Here is a 21,581-nt window from a genome sequence, read left to right as displayed (position 1 = left end):
AATTATTTGTTGGCTGATTCTAAAATAATATTATTATTGTGGAGAATAGCCCCCTTTTAATTTAAAGGCAAGAATACAAACAAATGATCGACACATTTCTATTCTACAGGCCAGTTTTATAGAGGAATGGACTTTTACACATTTAGCTCACGCGTTCATACACATGAGGTCATGTCACATCGGTCTCTGTTTGTGTGTGTGTGCGTCTGTGTGTGTGTCTGTCTCTGTCGGAGTATCTGTCTGCGTGTCTGTGTGTAAGTATCTGTCTGTCTGTCGGGGAGATATCTCAAGAGTGGCTCATGGGGTTAATATGAAATTCGGAACATAGATTGTGTTTTGGAATTTTGGCAAGGATAAGTTTTTGGTGGGTCTTGGTTTACATATTTTATTCTCATTTGCATAATTAATCATTACAGAACAAATGGATACACATTCAGAACAGCTTCACAAAATTCGATGAGATAGCTACAAATGTTTTTTCACACCGAGATATGTCAGCTGTGAAAAAGCCAAGGCATTTCACGAAAGTTTTTGCTAATTTGCATATTTGATTAACTTTCCTAATTAAGGATATATATCTTGTACTTGCTATGTACATCAGCTAGTTACTGATTAACATATTATACGAACTTTCCCAATTGGGGCATAAAACTGTTGGGACTTTATCAAAGTTCATGAAACTTACTATTGATATTAATGAGACAGTGATATCGTATTAGTGAAAGTCGTTTTACATTTTCATGTCAGCTAGTCGATAATTTACATTTTTAATGAAAATTCCAAATAAGCACATTAAACTAGAAGAACTTTACTAAACCTGATGAAGATTGTTATCTCATCTGGTTGGTAATTTGTTTATTTAATTAACTTTGCAAAATTGGTGACAACCGGAAGGAATGAACTAAAGTTTATGAAATATAAATTTTACTATAACCCAAACGGGATTCGAACCCCCACACACTCACGGCAACATCGCCTAGCTGCTAGGCCTCACACAAAACCAGTCGGCCACTGCTTCCAACCCAAAGAGTTGGTCACAGTAACCGACTGCGATGTTGCAAGTTCTGTGTAAATTAATGACAAAGTTATATAATAGTAGTGAACGATATTTTGCATTTTGCAATAGCTAATATGTAATTTGCACATTTAATGAACTTCCAAAATTTGGCATATTAAGCTTAAAGGACTCACAGATAAGGAGAACTTGTCTGTGATGGACTTGACCGAAGGCAATTACATGTACAACCGGTATGTAAAGTGGTGATACAACGACAAAGAAGTGAAGTATTTTCATTTCAGCTAATTATATATTTGTATAGATAGCGATTTTTGAAATTACTCTATCTGATTATTGTTTGTGATATTAATCATAATAATTTTCATGAAGCTGCGAACTTGAGGCAAAATTTCAATTTACAGACAACTGCAATATATACTGAAACATTGGGTTAGTTTCAGTTCACATCAGGTTGTCCATTATCAATAATATAGCTAGCACTTAAGAACTCGATACATTGTTATTTACTGCAAACTTATACTATGACGGAAACGTTCGATAAATCTGAAATTCTTCATGCTTTAAATGATGGATTTGGCTCTGACCTTTGACCTCCGCTAATTGTATTTCAACAATATTGGTCATGTCAAAGCCACTGGAATCTTGAATAAACAAAATGATTTTAAATTTGATCACCGAAAGGGGTACAGTCGTCGGAACTGCGTTCAAAGGTCGTATCGGACCCATAGGACCAATGTAAACACTGTATCCAAAGTACGATGGTGATTGGTGAAAGTTAAAACATGTCTGTCATAATCTACATCCTATAATTTAAATATTGCAGCTATGATGATGAGGTGCATCTAGATATCGAAATACATTGTTTGTAAACAAGAAACTCGCACAGGCGCAGTTCCGACGACGGTATCCCTTTAAATGTCCTCCAAAGCTTCTTTAAACGTTGCCATATCGCAGAGATCTTTAATGCCTAGTTTATTTTCCATAGACTTGTAGAAGAACTGTGGTGCCTCCAGTGATATCTTCCGGAGTTTTAAAAGTTTACGACCGGTGTATGTCTTGAATTTTGGCGTCAGATGGTCAAGCTCGTTCTCTTTCAGCCAGACGTTGACATCATCGTTATTCCATGACGACACTGGGCCATTCAGCGATGTATTATGGGATGGATTTCCCGTTCCTGTGAGAACAACTTCCGCACGCACAACTGTGAGGGAAAATATGGCCATTTGTACTTATACTTGTTAGCAAATATCTCTAAGAGCTTTACAGCATTGATTAAACATTTTGATGACTCAAACTGACACACTATTTTATAATAAGGCTCGTGCAAGACGCAGCTTTATGAATGAAAGGATCTAGATGACTCAGTTTTAATTACAAAATATATCTCGAAATGAAATTGATTATTATCAAAATTAAAAGAAATTTACCGGGTGGTAGCTTTGAATGATATAGAGAGGTCCATTTTTAAAAAATCACAAAAGAAACAATACGTTTATTGGGAATGATGGCAATTGGGTAAAGAATACATACAGCTTACCTTTATCCTCTTGAATTGTATTCCTGCCTCGATGGCCAAGTTCTTCCATAAATTTTGGAAAATGTTCTTCCATTTTCTCATTTGTACTGAAGTCATAGTAGAGCTTGTCACTAACCAGAAAATCGAGCCAACCGTCTGGTCTGAAGTTTGACTGAACCAGAATTGGAATGTAGTCCTTGTTTCGTTTGTAGGAATATATAGCCTCTAATAAAAATATGATACACGCATTGAGTGGCGGAATGATTAAGCAAAAGAGGTAAAAATATATATAAATCAGTCAAGTAGTCTTTTACTTTTTGTTGTCATGAAAAATTAAGTCTAGTGGAGATATTATAAAGAAAGTCATGAAAAGTGACAAGAAATGAAACTTGAAATAACAATCAGATGTTTTATCAAAGCTATGCTTTAATGCACCTGGCAAACTTTTGCGCACCTGTCCCACATTCAGACCACCTCGTAGCCGTATCAATGTTTTTAAATTTTCTCCTCTTAACAGATGTATGAGTAATTTTAATGAATTGTTTCGTAATAATCATAATATTGATATTTTAATGACTCATTTAAGTCTGACATTAGACATGTTGTTATTTTTTAATGGCTGTTCTTGTTGATTTGTTTGCTTTGTTTTTTGTCTGTGTGTTTCCTTCACTTGATTTTAGTTTTTTAAATACTTTCTGTTCGGCGCTGTCTTGTTCAGTGTTTTTGTTTTTGTTTTTTTTACCGTTTTCTTTTGAGCTTTTGGGGAACCTGTAAATGGGACTTGATCCCGTAGGATTTCCGAATAAATAAATAAATAAAAATAAATAAATAAATAAATAAATAAATAAATAAATCTAGTGTCATTACAGTTACAAAACGAAGTAGAAGTGTAACTTTAGGCGTATATTGTTTCAACAAAACTGTACATGCGAAGCGGGAAGTTGGTAGTATTACGAAGTTTAAGACAAAGAGCTGTCATGTTATAAGGGGTTTATTTTCTTGACTTTGCTTCTGAAGTTACACATTATACATTATCTCTCTTCTTTTATCTGGAAGAAGGATTCCTGCACCATCAGGCTCTTTATTAGTGACTTGTGAGGTTTGTGATTAGATTAGATTCATGATTACGTCAAATTACAATTCCCTCTTGTCATTCTAGATTTAAGCTACATCCACAGTCTTTCCAGACACGGGACTGTGCTACATCCTACCTGATCTGCATGGATTGCTGTCCTGATATTCCTGTGACATGCAAATGAGCACTACGTCAGAACCTTGAACTGCCCCAGCCATGGCTTCCACTGTTGAACCACCTGGACATGTGTACGTATAGTCAACGACAACGAAGTAAGAAGACGGAGACAATTTTATTATGTGCATGCTTACTATATCAAGCGTACAGATTTCACTACAAACCTAGCTTATGTGTTGTTTTTAACTTTTCATATGAAGAAGCGCCCCTGGACAGATATTCAGACTCTCAAACTGTTATAATTTTCTTCTCTGATATACCTTTTGTGGGGATTCATTTTAAAGCTCTTGGTGTAGGAAAACTTTTAACCGGCTAAGTTTTTCGAAATTCGAAAATTTTATTTTCTTTATAGAGTTAACACAGGGATGGCAGCCATTTTGAATTTCCAATATCGGTAAATCTTCGGTTATTTGTTTCTCTGGTACCAAATTTGCATGTGACCCCCGATTTTTATTCTTGATTTTGAAAGAGAATGGTTGAAAGATTCTTAGAGGAAAATTTGAGCAAAAGTTTAAGTCTTTCACTTTTGAGGCGCATACTACCTTAACAAGAGTTAATATGGTAGGTCAATTATCGATTGTAAATGATGTGTAGAAACTTACCCATTTTTTCTATGTCCATCCAAACTTTAAATCCTGCAGATTTCAACTTTTCTTTCAATCGTATCATTCGTTTCTGAACGCCCCAGTTATAGCTTATCATCACGTGACCTTTGCTTGTCACCGTTGATGGCGATACCTCATTTTCTTTGTTTGCTTTCAGTTCCCATAATGCACCATCACAAGCTTTTCGGAGATCAGCGTCAGAGGATTTCTGAAGCTTCTCAAGAGCTGTAATTATATCATACATTCTCTTTTTATTATAATCCATGAGTATAGCTCAGGAACAGCATATTTATTTTGCATTATTTTTGAGTTGTTAAAGTCAACATGATTTAGTAGTTACTTACCTTCAACACAACCCGTCTCGCTTAGAATTTTTTTCCTGTTTTCTTCGTGAAATGCGAGTGTCCAGATAGCGGTTGCCGCCAGAAAATTTTCCTTAACCGAGCAATCGTCTTGTAGCATTTTCACAAGTGGTTTTAGTACCCCGAGATCCACAAGCTTCACCTGTAACATTTGACCACAAGAAATGTGATATTCCAGTGTTATCATCTACAGCTGTATTTGGCACATGTACATAACATGAACATACTATACAACAATGACTCGTTGAGATCTAGCTCTGCATGGCAGGGCCGTATGTTACAGGCCTATAGCATATAGCCGGAAACACACAGCCCTGCCACGCAGAGCTAACTGAGATCCTACCGACCAATTTAAGGAAGCATGCGTCTCATGGACAGATTCGGACTAATTTTTACAATACTTCGCTCGTATGCCGTTTGTAGGGATGCTTTGGGAGTAAATAAATATTTGGTGAGAATGGAAATTTATTTTTCCCGACGAGAGAGTAGTTATTTTAAATATCAAATCTCGGTACAATTTAGGTAATTCGTTTCTCTAGTTACAAACTTTGCATGGTGACTCCTGCTTTGTATTCTTGATACTGAAGAAGAATAGTTTAAGATTCCTCGAGGAAAGTTCATGCAAAAGTTTGAGTTTTTGAGTTTCGAGGCACATATTTCCTCAATGGAAATAGTTTATTTTGCTTCTATTACCATAATCTTAGATAGGCAAAATGATTTTAATAGATGGTGAACGTCTCAATGATTAAAACAATTCTGAACGTCGACATATTGAAACCCTCAAAGTTGGCTCAAAATTTCTTCTCATGATGTTTTGTAGAATAATCAAACGTTGTTTTGCGTTTGTAATTATGCTAGAGAAATCTAGGAATTTTTTTACAACTCGTATAAAGTACTTATGTAGGTAGTATAGACTTTGCTACTTTACAACATATAATCCTATAGGTTCATTGAATTTTCCAAGCATCTTAAACCATCTTTTGATTATTTGGAAACAACATTTGTATAAGTGTAAAATGCAGAAGTGTTTACTCATATTTCCAAGATTTAGAGCAATGTTGAAACAAATACGGGATGTGGAGGAATATATTGCAAAAAGTAACAGCAAAATAGAAATCCATAACGCAAAATGCTCATTACTGAAGAAGTGGAATGTCTTTTTGTTGTTTCAAAGCACTTATACTATTTTATGCAACTGTTGTGTGTTTCTCCTTTTTGTTCCTATACTTGTGTCTCTGTATTGTGTTACGAAATGGAAATTCTTTGATAAAAGGTTTTAAAAAGTTCATACTTTCCCTACTGCTTGCCTGACCTACGTTTTAACCGTTGGAGTATCCCTAGCAGACTTACTTTGATCCAACTTTATTGTCGTCTCATCCTAAATGTTTGTCTTACCGTGTTTTTGTCGTTTGCAGCTAGCTTTGTAATTCCTGCCACAAGTTCGGTGGAGTGGAATAAGTGTTTCTTATCTCTATGATCGTCGGATTTTAGTGCTGACTTCAGTGACTTCACCAAAAATTGAAGATTCTCGTTGCCAGTGTTAATCCTGTGATTTTCATCATCGTTGACGATGAAGGATAAAGTCAGCAAAGCGCAGGTACGATAGAGAATGTTTTCCATGTGTAGATAGTACTGAAGCAATTCCACTGCACCAGCATCGCGGAAGCATCCTCTATTGTCGGTGTAAAGTCGAATACTGTTGTACACTGTAGTGAGTAAAGTTTTAAGGTAGTCATATTTAACTGTGTCATCATCTTTCTCCTCCAAAGTTGCGTACTCTTTCAAAGCTACTAAGTCTCCTATCATAAGTTCGATTATTCCAGCCTTACCAACTTCTCTGCACATCACTGGGGAGGCGTCACAAGTATTGCATAAAACAAGCGTCGCTAGGTGGCAACCATAAACAGCAGAAGATCCTTCGTCTGAATTTCCGCCGAAGAAATCATAGGAATGGAGTTGATTGAAGATTTTGACGTAGAGTTGCGGGTACCCATGGGTTGCCAAGTAATTTGCAAAAACATAAAAAGATTTTTCCTCCCAATACTCATAAAATCCTTCATATAATTGTTGAAGTTTTTCAAACACTATCTCCTTTGCGTAAAGATTTTGTATTTGAAGAAAGTTCAAAATTTCATCGATTTCAGAGATGTTAGCGCCGATCAAACTAAAATCCAACGTTTCCGTCTTATTTTCTTCGTCATGCTCTTCTTTCATCGGGGCTTGTTCCTGTGGAGTAACCTTTGAATCCACTCTCTCGAATGTGCTCGGTGAACACCCCATGAATGATTGCCGATGTTAATTGTTTATTCCTAAAAATAATTAGAAATGAAACCATCAACATTAATGACAAGACGTTGTGTGCCTTTGACAGTTAAGTTAAGCTTCACTTCAGGCTTTGCTTTGGTTTGGAGTAATTGGACATTGGATACATTGTACCGACATGGAAAAATTGTCCTACGATTGTAACTTAATTTAATGTGTAAATTTGATTTGTAATTTAAAATGCAAATTGCGCAAATTCTGTCTTAAAATTGAGATTTACCAATAGCAACATAATATGAAGCAATTGACTAAACCTTTAATAACACGATTAAAATTTTAACAAAAGAATATTCATCAACATTGAGATCTATGTTTTTTGCTGATCCCATGTAATCATGTTGAGAGAAAGCGTAATGTTTGCGAGAGCGTGACCAGTCTTTCTTTCTGAGGGACCGGACATAAATTATAGGAGGCTATGTTTTTCAAAATGGCACAGCATGAAAAATAGTGTCCCTCTTAAAGTGTTTGCAAGAAAGCCAGTTACCCTCCCCAATTTTCATGCGCAGAAACAGTGACCCTCCCCTTGCGTGTAGCTATCTCTATTAATAATATCAATAAACTTATTACAGCCTTAAATTAATATTTAACAATGTAAAAATAAATGCACACCGTGCAGATAGATATAGTAAGTTTTGTAGAACAAAAATGTTTTATTGTTTACTCCTGGACTACCAAGACATATTAAATTGATATTTTTGGTTGAAATTCCAATGTCATTATTTGTTTTCTCATCTGTACTTTGAAACAGCCTCTTCTTATCTAGCACATTTATATCAATCGTCAAACATTTATAAAAGAACAGCTTTAGCTAGTTTTGTATTGTAAAATTGTTCGTAGATTGCAATAGACTCCCACGTATCACGTTTTGATATTTTTGGGTGAAGCCACATCTTGCCTTTATAGTTGCGCAAAAATGGTGAACTCCCCAAAGGCATGCGTGAAATTTCATGACCATTCAAAAGTGCTGCCGCGTAAAATTGCGACTCATCCAAAAACACCGACTTACCCCCCCCCCCCCCCCCATCCACCCGTGTAATTTCTGTCCAGTTCCTTATAAGTTAAAAAAGTAAGAGTCAGGGGTAAGGGTATTTTGAAATAAGCTCCACTGTAAAAACCATGAATTATAAAGGCACAAGAAATCTATATATCGGAAAAGATTTTTCTCTCTTCTTGCGAAATTTTACTCCAACGCCGTAATATTTCGAGAAGACATGCTGTCATTTGTTGTTCTAAATACGTACACCATGCTTTCGCAAAATATTTACGGTCTTTGAATGAACAGTGGTTCGATCTAATATGAATAATAAAATGTTCTTACTAATAATAGGGGTGTCAATTAACGTAGCACATGTTTTCATTCCGGGGAAATAATTTTACACATTAAATTCTTAAATAAAACACAACAAATCTCGAATTGAGCTGAACTTCAATATCTAGGAAATGTAATATGTTTTGGTGAAAATAAACTGCGCACAATTTTGGGCAGGCTTAACTTCTTCCGATAAATCTTAAGTTTGTTCAAATTGATGGGACAGAGTAGAAATTAGGCGCAAGTGAATTTTGACAGGTTGGTAAATGACAGCCAACCAATGACGACAAATGGCATATAAGACAGCTGAGTACATCGAAATGTTGCAATCATATGGGGTAGGTGAGGACAACGAAATGTAGCAATCGTATTGGGCATCTGAGGACAACCAAATGTACCAGTGGTATCAGCCAGACAACCAAGGGTTCATTTGCAAGTAATTATACAGGATTCTGTTTCAAATGTGACGACCGTTACCGCGCAGTCTTTCTAACAGTGTGAATTGGACCGAAAATATGGTCATTTTCCTCGCATCATTTCGGAAGGTTTTACGGGTTGTACATTGCTGATTTTTAACAAGTCGAGGATTAGTATACTTCAAAGGCATACCAAAGTGTTTTTTTCGTGAAAATCTGGCATGATTTTCTTTTGTTTGCTAAAATACGGAGGATGGTGTTTTCGACCACATAAACTTTAATTTTTTAAAAATTATACTCCAAAATTTTGGCTTACAATGAAAGACTCGGAGAATACTTCGATGAGTATGTGCCGAAAGTTTTAAGTCCGCCCGACGATGACAGAATATTTTGTGATTAAAAAAAACCACGTATGTTGGCTGCTAAATACCATGGCTGCCGAGTGCAGTGTTTCCCCGAAGCAAAGATGAGGGAAATTCCAATACTTTGATATCGTTACACATGTTTTTGTGGCAATCCATTCCCACGTCGGCAGCTGTAATGTGCAGATCGTCCTGAAGTTCAGAGGAATTGTTAAACTAGGCCAGTTCAGCCTAGTAGGTAAAGAAAAGATCGATTCTGGTCACCGCCTGCGTCATTTCAGAACCTACCTGTCATGTCTTTTTTGGTGGGGTTACATACTCATCAGTACAGCTATCCTTGATATCCTTGTTTGCATGTCCAAAATTGCTAAAAAGAAAACGCAGGTATTATGCAGCCAGTGACAAAAAAAACAATAATTGTTGCATCAATAGTGCAAAACCAGCATTGTCAGGAACAAAAAAAGAAAAAAAAACAGAAAGGAAAAAAAAAGGGGGGAGACAAAAAGAAAACCGCCTTACCGCATCACTTTTGATGAATGTCAAGGACCAGAAATATTTTTTTTGGCCCAGGCATGCTATGCTCATCGAAGGCAGGCGCCCTCTGCAGCTCATACTTCAATCAGGCCAGATGACAGCTAGGCTGTGCAGATTGAAACTCTAGCGGTTGCGATATTCGATCGCACCCTGCAAACTTCAGAGAACGGGTTTCGATTTTACACAGTCAGAAACCCATTCTCTGAAGTTTGCAGAATATGAATAAAAACGAATAACATATATAAACAGTTGTAGATAAAAAACATAGGGTTTGAAGTGAGAAAAAATCGAGGTAGTTAAATAGTCCGGTTTCAGACTTTTGTCCTTCAAAATCTGAGGCTGAATTTACTACCTTATAAGTAAAAAATTGGTAACTAAAATCGCAAATCAGATCAGAGAATATCCCGTCGCTGCATATCACAGTTCAAAATTAGTTTTCAGTATTATTTGATACACGGACTTTGCACCATTGGTGGTTTTACAGTGCTTCCGAAAACTCTGCAACTCTGCGCAAAAACAGTGACCCACTCTTCACAGAGGTCACAGACTTACGTCTTTTGGGGTCAAAGGGCACTTTATGCTCCTCGACGGCGGAAGTCAAACTTCAATTTTTAAAGTGACCATTGCGCAAGGATTAAAAATCTAGAATATTATTAATCATAAGCATTTGGGTAAAATCTATCCCCAGTGAAAGTTTCATGTCTGCCCTCGAAACTTGATTTTTTCGGCAGTTGATCGAGCGGTGCGAGATCACTTTGTTCGATTTACTCTTGTGTTCAGGCCATCATTTCCAGTAATTACCACAGGAAAACTAAGTTAGATATCTCATCTTTTATGTTTTGTTGGTTGAATGCAAAGTGACAATATGACAACACGCTTTAAGTATTGCCGTAAAAAACTGTGTACATCATTTCACCGCAAGGTGACCGTACTTAAATATTAAAAGTCTGCGCTCTTGATACGTTGCTTGCAAATGAACCCCCGGCTGTCTGGCTGGTATCGGGTAGGCGAGGACAACGATATGTAGCAATCGTATAGTACAGCTGAGGACAACGTAATAGCGTTGGTATACGGCATCTCAGGGTAACGAAATGTAGCAACTGTTATAGGGCAGCTTAGGTCAACGAAACGTATCAGTGGTAAGAGCAGCTGAGGACAACTCACGCGTGGGTGATTGCGATGACTTTGTACTTGTGAACAAAGGCAACTGATGAAATAATGCATAACGAAATGAGTTATAATGGGTGAAAAATTCTGTTAAAGAGAAAATGATAGCGTTCATTATTATCCTTACCTTGTAGTTAATCGCCTGAGAACTCGAACAGAAAATATACAGAACTTAAATTACTTCACGGTATGCTCTAAAATCGCTGTTTTACCAGCATTTTCAAGAGATCCAGTATTTTATGGAAAGCCTCTGCCAATCTGCCACGACTGTTGCTACGCACAGGTACACAACAATCGTTGCGATATTAGCATAATAAGAAAAGGCCTGACATTACGTGACCCAAGACTTAGTTCAGTCACAATGTGTGGTTGTAGGAATAGTTTCTTTAGTGTTTTACCTTTTTCCAATTCTGCCCAAAGTTTGACAAGACTCTTTTTTTAGGGATTTGTTTTAATGTGTGGGCTGTATGTTGTTGTCGAGATGAGTTTCTCTGTCTCCTCTTTTTGGCTGTTTGTCTTTTCTTTGTTTATCAGGAAAATTGTGATTTATTCCTGCTGTCATTTTTGTTAGTACACCTTCCCTGTATTGCCGTTTATCTCTAAGGAATAATACTTTCTTGTCGAGGTAATTTTTGCTGTGCATGTATGGGCGCACCTTTTCTTAGTTTAAGCACAGTCCCTCTAGAGGGACTGTGGTTTAAGTGTCGAGCGTTGCGAGAAAAACTGTTCTTTCACATTCGTGTATGCATTGTTGTGTTGTGGAAACAATGGCGATAGTCGTCTCTTGTCAGAAATGGTTTTATTGTGGTATGGTATGTTTACTGTTTGCCCGTCTCTTGACGGCGATATTTTGGCACGTAACATGTTTTGTTTGCTGTTGTGGAGTGGTACTCCAAGGAGTTTACGTGAAGTTTTTGGAGCTTGTGGTGATTTGTGTCGGGTGAAGGAAGAGCTCGCTGTCGAATAATTTTGGCTGGTCCTTCCTTCTTGTCTCTCGTTTGGTCGACAGAAAGATTTGACTACCAATTCTTGACCAACTTGAGGTAAATCTATATGGATCGAAAAGGCTGTCGTTCGGAATAATTTACCTTATGTGTGGTTGATTTACAGTACTTTATTGATTAGTAATGCAGCCACTATAACTTCTAGCCCCTCACACGGTGGATTCGGATCGGTCAAAGTTTGATGAATGGACATGCCAACGCGTAACGTTTCTAGTCTATTTTTATCACATGCATATTTGCAGCTTTTGACAGTTCCGATCATTGCAGAAATTGCAACACCGGTCGTCCAGTTCCACTCCCCTGTCACGCATTCAATTCCTGGTCCATCGCTCAGCGGCTTATATTTGTGAATATTCCAGATGACTTAAGGTAGCATGCGCATCGAAAGTGATAGAATTAAACTTTTTGCTCAAACTTTCCTGAATGAAACTTTGAACCATTCTCTTACACAATCAACAATCAAAATCGGGGAGTCACCCTGCAAAGTTTGGAACTAGCGAAACAAATTACCCAACATTTTGCGATATTTGAAATTCAAAATGGCCGCCATTCCTGTGTTAACTCTATTGGGGGGATTAAATTTCGGAATTTCGAAAAGCTAATCTGGTGAAAGTTTTTTATTTCTCCAAGAGCTTTAAAATAAGCCCCACAAGTGGTAGATCAAAAAAGAATGGTAGAAAGTGGAGAGTCCGATTTTCCGTCCCCGAGCGAGGCGCGCTCTACCTTAACTCGTCATTTGCTTTTTTCATTTAGCTGGCGCAATGTTGGACATTTTATTCATTCGTACTATTTATCTACGTAATATATGTACATATTTTATATTTTTGTAAATTATTGTATTGAATAAACGATATATTTGAAAACTACTACTACTATACACATGTATAGAAGTAGTTAGTGTGTGCTCTCTTCGTAAAGGCAATCCTGAAGACATCGATTCAATTGAACCGCTCATTCATAACCCGCTCATCCCACAACTTTATAGTCAAGTTCGTTTTGCTAGCGTTGGAACTACTACAATTGGTGATTTAACTGATATCCACGAGAAATGTAGTTGTTAGTCACAGACATTGCTAATAATAGAGTCAATATCCATTTTCATCGTCTATACTAGGACACTGAATGTTGCCATGATAGATAGTATAGAATAAATCATCAGTAGTTACACGGAAAATCAGAACTAATGTGCCCGTACCCCTTCTCACTGTTGTTTTGAATTACACCACTCAATTGAACTCAATCTTGCCTTTTACAAACTAGAAAGAAGTGCGATTTATAAATATCTTATCTTAATTCACCATTCAATCTGTCGTCAAGATGCCGTTGACACAGTATGGAGGGGTATCCTTAGTTTACCAGATACCGTAAAGCCAAACTTCAAAGCTTGCTGTACTTCACCGATCATCAAAAAAGAGGGCGACTACTCATGGCGTGTTATGCATGGAGCTGTGACCTCAGGAAATCTTTTCATCGTGCTGGTCTTCGTTTGAATTCTAATTACCCGCTATGTGATATGGAAGATTCCATTATGCATGTCCAATTTGAGTGTCAGAAAATACAGCCGTTATGGAGCTCGTCACAAGAATAATTTCTTTTCTCAGTGCTAACGGTAAACTCACTCCTGTTTCCCAGTATTTCATCAACCCTCCAACGAAAAACAATATCATAGTCAGTAAACGTGTCATTTCCCTTCACAATATGTGACGTCCATTGCGAAGCCAGCTATTCATCTTGCGAGAAGAAATACATGTAAAATGCAATATATCGATCCTGTTGATTCCCTGAGAATTTTAAGATCTGCATAAGAGTACGGTTACTTCTAGAATTTGAATACTACAAACTGACTGAAAATACAACCTTGTTCGTTTCAGAATGGACTTTTAATAATCCAATTTACAGAGTAAACAATGGCCAAGATTTTCTGAATTTCTGATTTTCAATACTTGTATTTTGACTTTACCACCATGTGCTTTCTGTCAATCCATCAACAGTGATCGTGATTACTCAGTTCATAAGTTTTTTAACTTTTAGTCGAGAACAATAATTCTGAGTTGCATTTGCATTGAGTTCCCTTGTATATTTTTTAGTATTTATTGTGATCAGAGACTTAAAAATGTTCAGTTTGAAAACGACTTCTACAGGTAGAGTCTAACTGTACCGACATTTCACTCGATTGTCATCGATATCATTCCATTGTAGCTGTACCTCGAATACTCAGTACCTCACGTCATCGGGACTGTGTCGTTTTGACTTCACGATGTTTTAAACTTTCTGTATTTCAATTGTAAATATTTTTATGTACATTGTTTCCTTCTATTTTTTCCCTTTCATTTTCTTTCATTTATTTCGGCAACTGTCTTTCGTTTTCTTGTATACATTTTCATTATACAACTTACTGCTACAACTTACTGCAATTTATTACTACTATACTTTGAAAACTTTATTCATGTATTTAAGCAATTTGATATCGCAACTCCCTAAAAACAGAGACAATCTAATTATCGTACACGTTTGGTGACATGCACCCTGAATTTCCAAACAAGTAATTTCCTATACCTAAAGCGTCACGAATTCGGGTACAACCGTCAAATGAAAGCTTAGGTGACGGCATCGAGTGCAAGGACCAAAATCAGTGATCAATCCAAATGTGAGTTTAACAAATTTGTCAGCCCTATGACCACATTGTCACAACCAATGGGAACTATTCAAACATAACCGCATTCAGTAACTTTATAATCAACGATTATAAAGTTGATATGATACAATTAATACACCTGAATATTAACTGATCAGATCACTGATCCGTGTCCATTTTCAAGTTGAAATTAAGTCCCTCTCCAAAAAATAAATAATTAAAACGAGTGAAACTTGTTGCACTTTTTCTATCATGTTTCTACCATGTTAGTTGACATCTGAAACGTGCATATCATATGTAAATATAACTTGAAACACAAGACAAGTGTGAAATAATAAAATGTAGTGGAAGACAAGGAAGAATTCGCCAATCGGGATGAGCTGGAATTACTGGGGAATTATTCAATCAGACACCAAGCTGTAAAGTTCAACTGGAGACTGTTTTTAATTCTAAGGGTGAGACACAAAGATGATTCTAACGAAACTAATTGAAAACTATATATGAACGCTTAAGGAAACTAATGAAGAGAGGTCTTTACATAAATGTTTAGTTCATTTTTAAGCATTTTGTCAGGACGTTGACACGCTTGAAGAATGTACAAATTATCATATCGAAATCGCTTGGCGCGTCTCCAAAAGATGAGAACAAGCCATGCTGAACTATTGATCCCTCACGTTGGTTTCTAGTGGCGCCACTTTTGAATGGAGTGGACGTGGACGACAGTTATTTTAATGTTAAGTGAACGAGCCCATTCTCGCTTATCCGAGGCAATGAGTTACAGTTATGCGGGACAAGCTAAAGTTGCATAGAAAATTTGAACGTGTCATCTTACCAAGAGTAGAGAGGACAGAAACATGACATCGTTCTGCCCCCCCCCCCATAAGGCTGGTCCTCCAGCCTTCTTCAGGGTATCTCAGAAATTTTTATACACCAGAAATATAAAAGGTACAATTACAACTTAATTAAAGCTGTTCTTGCCGTGCATTCGACGTTCCAGTCTCGGTCGTAGGTTTCTTGGAGGTTTATGGCTCATCTTCGTTTTATTTCAGTCAATCCGAAAAAGAAACAACGTTTTTCTGACACAAAATACAAATCTGGTACAGGTTTAAAGATATACGCCATGTTGCACTGGAGGAAGATGACAAACACAGAAAAAAAATAATAAAACAATGTGATCATAATTGAACCTCTTAACTATGATTCGTTGTATATTGGTGAGGTAATTTGTCGTCTATTACTCTTTCATGGTAAAAGGAAAATCGACCTATCAGTAGTCGACAATCGTGTTTTTATTTTAGACAACTTTTGCAACGTTTGTAGCCGCCTGAAGGTAGAGAGATGGATGCGGTAGTTGAGGTGTTAAAGTATAGTCTGACTGTAAGACTATCATGGGATCATACACAGTTGGCGGCAAAATGGACTGACAGTTTCTTAATGAGTAAATTACACACTGTAGTTGATACTCCTGGTTAACTCGCTGGAATATCATCCTTTAAACTACTTGCAAACAGTGGAGTTCATCTTGCACACAGCTATCAACCGGCAAACACAATGTATCTCTTCAATTTTTGAGAAGAAATAGGTCCAACTTCTATTGTCAGGGGTAACGTCCAGTTTCCTAATCCGACGATTATTGTTATTGAATAGACATGTAAGATAAACAGCAGTATTCGAGTGGAACGTTACTCTACCAGCCATTTTAGCAGGGATTAAAGTGTCATCCGTATTATGATCACAGATAAAAGGTTTTAGCATTTACATGCCCGATATGGTGTGCCTAATTTCATCCCTGTCTGTGCTCAAAAGTAATAAGCAAGTGAATAATCGATTAATTTGAAACCGTTAAGGCTTTACATTATCATATGTGTTCGTCGTCAAAATTTATGATTTGACAGTTTGGATCAGACACTCAATTAAATCAAGATTCATCGTCCCAGTCATTCTCTAACGCCAAAGTAACGTCCATTTTACACAATACTCCTTGAATTTAGATCATGTTGATTATTCAAAATTCCTCCAAAGCTTCTTTAAAGGTGATAATATCGTAGAGATCTTTGATACCTAGTTTATTTTGAACTGACTCGTAAAAGAACTGCGGAGCCTCTAACGATATCTTCCGGAGTGTCAATAGTTTACGACCGGTGTATCTCTTGAATTTTGGCGTCAGATGACCAAGCTCGTTCTCTTTCAGCCAGACGATGACATCATCGTTATTCCATGACGACACTGGGCCATTTAGCGATGTATTATTGGATGGATTTCCCGTTCCTGTGAGAACAGCTTCCGCGCGCACAACTGAGGAAAAAAAATAACGCCATTTTTACTAAAGCTCTTGACCATCCATCTCTTTGAAATCTTTAACAAAAAAAAACAAGGTAAACTGACACAGTGACTTATAATAAGGCTCGTCTAAAGAGGCTAGTGTTTCCAATGGTAATTTGGAAAATATCATCATCGAAAGATGAATACGAACAGTAAATTCGATGCCGCTTGACCTTTGTTACTTCATTTTATATGATCTTTAAATATCTATCCAAAATATCACATGGAAGACCAAATCGTCTATTTTTCACCTTTATGGATACAATATTCGGTGTTTTTACCTTCGGAATGTTCTTCTTGAATTGTATTCTTTCCTCGCTCACCAAGTTCTTTCACCAAGTTTGGGAAATGTTTTTCAAAGTAATCCTCTGTACTGAAGTCAAAGTAGAGCTTGGCGCCGACCATAATACCAAGCCAGCCATCCGGTGTGTAGTTTGACTGAACCCGAATTGGAATGTAGTCCTTGTTCAGTTTGTACGTATACTCGGCCTCTGATCAGTACAGATGAATGAATGAATGAATGAATGAATGAATGAATGAATGAATGAATGAATGAATGAATGAATGAATGAATGAATGAATGAATGAATGAATGAATGAATGAATGAATGAATGAATGAATGAATATTGCTGTAAATCTAACCTACATAATCTAATCCATGTAAAATAGACCCTTCAAGGTTCATACTGTCTTGTCAGACAAACCCGATCAAATAATTTGTGAATATTTTGTTAACCGCGTTTACACCATCACTTGTTTCTACAATGCGACTTTAGAAAATCTAACAGCACAGCAGAAACAAAACCAGTTTCCAGGGAGTGACGGAAAGTTTTTCTTACTCTGTGATGTAATTTTACACGTCAATCACGTGACTATGTGATGTAGCTATTCGCGTCAATCACTTGTCACATAGCTGTGAAGAATTTTCATTCGTGTCTGTGACATGAAAGTGAGTTCACCATCATCAAATATGCTATGATTCGAAAATAATTCAATCAGCGAAATTTCAAAAGTGACTTAATTCTAAGTTGAATCACATCCTACCTACCTGATCTGCATGGATTGCTGTACTTGTACTTTTCTGACATGCAAATGAGCACAACGTCAGCACCTTGAACTGCCTCTGCCATCGCTTCTAGTGTTGAACCACCTGGACGTATGTTTGTATACAGTCAATGGCAGTAGAGCGACAGCAGTATGGCATGGGTATAAATAAAAATATAGAAATATTGTAATATAATCCATAGACAGTAGAGAAACTCTGCTGTCTATATGTGTAAGCATAATATAATATCCTAAATGTCGCAAACCGCTGCCGTATTGAAATGTAATTGCAGTCTGAGTTATGTTTTGTTTGACGCCTAGATGAAGTTGTGTCGTTCATTCAACTATCTTAGAGATTTTAAGTAGCTAACAGAGCAATAGCAAATCACAAATCTGAATTACTTAAAATCTCATATTTTGGACCCACGTTCATTAACTATGCGATAAAAAGTCAAGTACAAGTGTGATAGATTTGAGCTTCCGTACATGTCAGAAACTTACCCATTTTTTCTATGTCCATCCAAACTTTAAATCCTGCAGCTTTCAACTTTTCTTTCAACCGTATCATTCGTTTCTGAACGCCCCAGTTATAGCTTATCATCACGTGACCTTTGCTTGTCACCGTTGATGGCAATACCTCCTTTTCTTTGTTTGCTTTCAGTTCCCATAATGCACCATCACAAGCTTTTCGGAGTCCATGGTCAGGGGACTTCTGTAGCTTCTCAAGTGCTGAAATTTGCATGACGTATTGATTTATTATTCGTGAATGGCAAACTTAAATCTTGAATTTCAAAGACGAGTAAGGCCTCCGGTTCGAGCAAATAGGGCATTCACTTGTACTTTCTAATGTCGTCATCAGCTTAGATTTGTTTTCAAATCACTATTTTGGAGACTTACTCACCTTCAACACAGCCATCCTCGTTTTGAATGTTATTTTTATTTTCCTTGTGAAATGCTAGCGTCCAGACAGCGGTTGCTGCCAGAAGATTTTCTTTAACCGTGCATTCATCCTGTAGCATTTTCACGAGTGGTTTAAGAACCCCTGCATTTACAAGTTTAACCTGTAAAATGAGTGTTAAAACGTTCCAATGATATCACCTATACATATCTTTGTCACAGGTAAACAGTTTTATCGCAACCATGGCAAGTAGTGGCTACAATACTGTCTGTGTGATAACAAATCCTTGAGATGGTATCTTATGCAAGTAAATCCTGGAGACATGTAATACCATTGCGCTTTGCGATGGAGAATGTTGTAATATTTACTGTTTATGGTAACTTCTCCACAAAATCTAAAACAATTTCGATAAAGTACTATTTTCAGGTTTTTTAATTTCGCTTTGAAAAGCTAAAGCTTCCTATTTTTTCGAATTTCTTCGTAACTTTGTTTTATTATTTTTTGTCTTTTTCATGAAAATGAATGAGTGCCGGCATCAACAGATTTACCTTGTTCTGGTCATTGACAGCCAGCTTTGTAATTCCAGCCACGAGTTCAGTGCTGTGAAATAGATATTCCTTCTCTCTGTGATCTTTAGACTCAAGAGCCGATTTCAGCAATGTCACTAGAAATTCAAGGTTCTCGTTGCCAGTGTTAATCCTGTGATTTTCATCATCGTTGACAATGAAGGATAAAGTCAACAGTGCGTAGGTACGATAGAGAATTTTCTCCATGTGTAGATAGTACTGAAGTATTTCCACTGCGCCGGCATTGCGGAAGTATCCCCTATTGTCAATGTAAAGTCGAATGATGTTGTGAAGTGTGGCAAGTAAACCTTCAAGATATGCATCTTTGTATTCGTCTCTCTCCTTTACCACTGCGTATTCCTTTAGCGCCCCTAAGTCTCCCATCATTAGTTCGATTATACCGGCCTTACCAACTTCTCTACACATCACTGGAGACGAGTCACAGGTATTCCATAAAACGCTTGTTGCTAGGTAACACCCGATGAGGGCAAACGTGTCTTTCTTTGTGTTTCTATCCAGGAAATCATACGAATGCAGCTTGTTGAAGATTTTAACGTACAGCTGCGGATATCCATGGACTGCCAGGTAATTTGCATAGACTGGGAATATCTTTTCATCCGAGGGGTTGTAAAATCCTTCCGAAAGGCGTACAAGTTTTTCGTCCAAAATAGTCTCTCCTGCGTAGTCCTCTTGCCTCCGAAGATAACTCAAAATGTCATCAATGTTGGAGGTATTGTCTTCAATTAAACTGAAATCCAAAGTTTCTGGTTTGTTATCTGTGTCATATTCTTCTTTCGTCGGAGCTCGTTCCTGTGGAGTAGTCTTTGAAACAATCACTCCCTCAGCAGTGCTCGGTGCACAGCCCATGACGGAATCATGAAACGGATTTAGTAGTTGCGAATGTTATTAGTACTGACCATCCCTACAAATAACTGAAAAGGAAAAGCGATATGTTCATCTCCCAAACATGACCATTTTTTGATACTGTTTACGTAACCACATTAAATATTACGTTTCACAAAAGTCTAAGTTCCGTGCGCCAAAACCAAGCGTTATGTATAGGTCAAGCGTAAAGAAAGTTTTAAGTGAACGTTACGCCACCTTCATCTATTCATTTAGATTGAAAATACTTCAAGGATTGTTCTATACATCCCTTTTTATCCTGTAGCGTTCAACAGTTATGGGGACCATACTTTGAGACATCACCCTTGAAGTCAGTCTGGTAAGGGCGCATTGTGCGTTCCCGGCAGTTTCGAGTGTCCCTTACTAAAATGAGAATTCGCATAATGAGTTTAATTGGGCACCATGGCAACAAGCAAAGTGAAAGGTGCAAATAAAGTCGTTTGACAGAGATTAATATTTTCCGATGTTTAAAATTTCTTTGTTTATCTTTTACTTTAACGATTAACTTCAGAGTTCTCCGCGAATATGCAAGCAAGGCCCACGAGGTGGTGATCCAAATAGCATCCTTACACTCATCATGAAGAAGAGAAGATGCCCAAGGATTCTAAGTAATTAAAATACATTCAATAAAATCATAGTCACTCAATGACCCGCTAACGCTACAATTACTTATCGATGTTTAACGAATCAATAGCCAATAAAACTGACCCGACAGGTAACTTTGCAACGGTGCATAATGCACCCCGACATATGTCATAAACACTACAGCAGTATTCGATGTACTTCAACAGAACATTGGCATTAAGAAGTACGCAGGGATGTAAGTAGACGAAGAATTGCAAACTAAACTCTGACAGCTCGCATTTCTTGCGACTCAGACATAGACTAGTACACACTGGGATACAACAAACACAATGGTGTGACGAGACTGAAATCACAGTCAGCCATAGTATAATGCCTTGTGGCGGACGGTGGACATGAGTCTGCAAACCACCGCTACTGTTGTTGACAACCAAACAAACACTAGGGCATTGGAAAACCCCGCGACATACAGTACCTGCATATCGTTTCTTTCCATCTGTCTCTTTGCTCACGGTTAAGTGCTCTGCTCCAAGAATGCAGATTCTATGACAGCTGAAATCGTGGCAAGAAACGTAACAGACGATTCTGCCGCAAAATTAAAATCGGTAATGGCGCTGCAGGAAGCACAGAGTTGTGACAGTTGTTATGTATACACGACTTGTGGCGTGTCTCACTTAAATTCGTAGAAGTGGAACAAACCTGACTGGCTTTTGTTTGCCCGCGCTGTCACCGCTTTTTGTTCGCCGAGACTATGAGCTCAATT

The 21,581-nt window shown here is 37.4% G+C and overlaps 1 protein-coding gene across 4 annotated transcripts; it reads right to left on the bottom strand.

Moving 5' to 3' along the window:
• Positions 1-371: 371 nt before the first annotated feature.
• Positions 372-21,523, bottom strand: LOC139131932 (uncharacterized). Of its 4 annotated transcripts, XM_070698253.1 has the most exons (8): positions 10,991-11,131; positions 9,451-9,529; positions 6,149-7,062; positions 4,736-4,895; positions 4,389-4,616; positions 3,746-3,847; positions 2,556-2,759; positions 372-2,219 (listed from the first exon to the last, which is right to left on the bottom strand). In XM_070698253.1, exons 3-8 carry the CDS (start codon positions 7,031-7,033, stop codon positions 1,930-1,932), a joined length of 1,869 nt encoding a protein of 622 aa, XP_070554354.1. In that variant the 5' UTR covers positions 7,034-7,062; positions 9,451-9,529; positions 10,991-11,131; the 3' UTR covers positions 372-1,929. The 4 variants fall into 4 exon arrangements, with proteins under 4 accessions (XP_070554354.1, XP_070554353.1, XP_070554355.1 ...); XM_070698252.1 differs by lacking the exons at positions 2,556-2,759; positions 3,746-3,847; positions 4,389-4,616; ... (2 more) ...; positions 9,451-9,529; positions 10,991-11,131 and adding exons at positions 17,106-17,315; positions 17,874-17,975; positions 18,371-18,598; ... (1 more) ...; positions 19,316-20,265; positions 21,294-21,488; XM_070698254.1 differs by lacking the exon at positions 9,451-9,529.
• Positions 21,524-21,581: the final 58 nt, after the last annotated feature.

The sequence above is a fragment of the Ptychodera flava genome, chromosome 4 (genome assembly GCF_041260155.1).
Source record: "Ptychodera flava strain L36383 chromosome 4, AS_Pfla_20210202, whole genome shotgun sequence".
NCBI classification, from domain to species: Eukaryota; Metazoa; Hemichordata; class Enteropneusta; family Ptychoderidae; genus Ptychodera; species Ptychodera flava.
Note: the sequence above shows the minus strand (reverse complement) of the source record. Positions and strands in the feature narration are given on the sequence as shown.

Coding starts and splice junctions, on each gene's coding strand:
- LOC139131932 (XM_070698251.1), bottom strand. CDS start 20,200: ATGGGCTGTGCACCGAGCACTGCTGAGGGAGTGATTGTTTCAAAGACT. Junction 17,976..18,370: donor GATGGACATAGAAAAAATGG/GTAAGTTTCTGA, acceptor ACATACGTCCAG/GTGGTTCAACACTAGAAGCG. Junction 17,316..17,873: donor CAGCAATCCATGCAGATCAG/GTAGGTAGGATG, acceptor TGTACTGATCAG/AGGCCGAGTATACGTACAAA.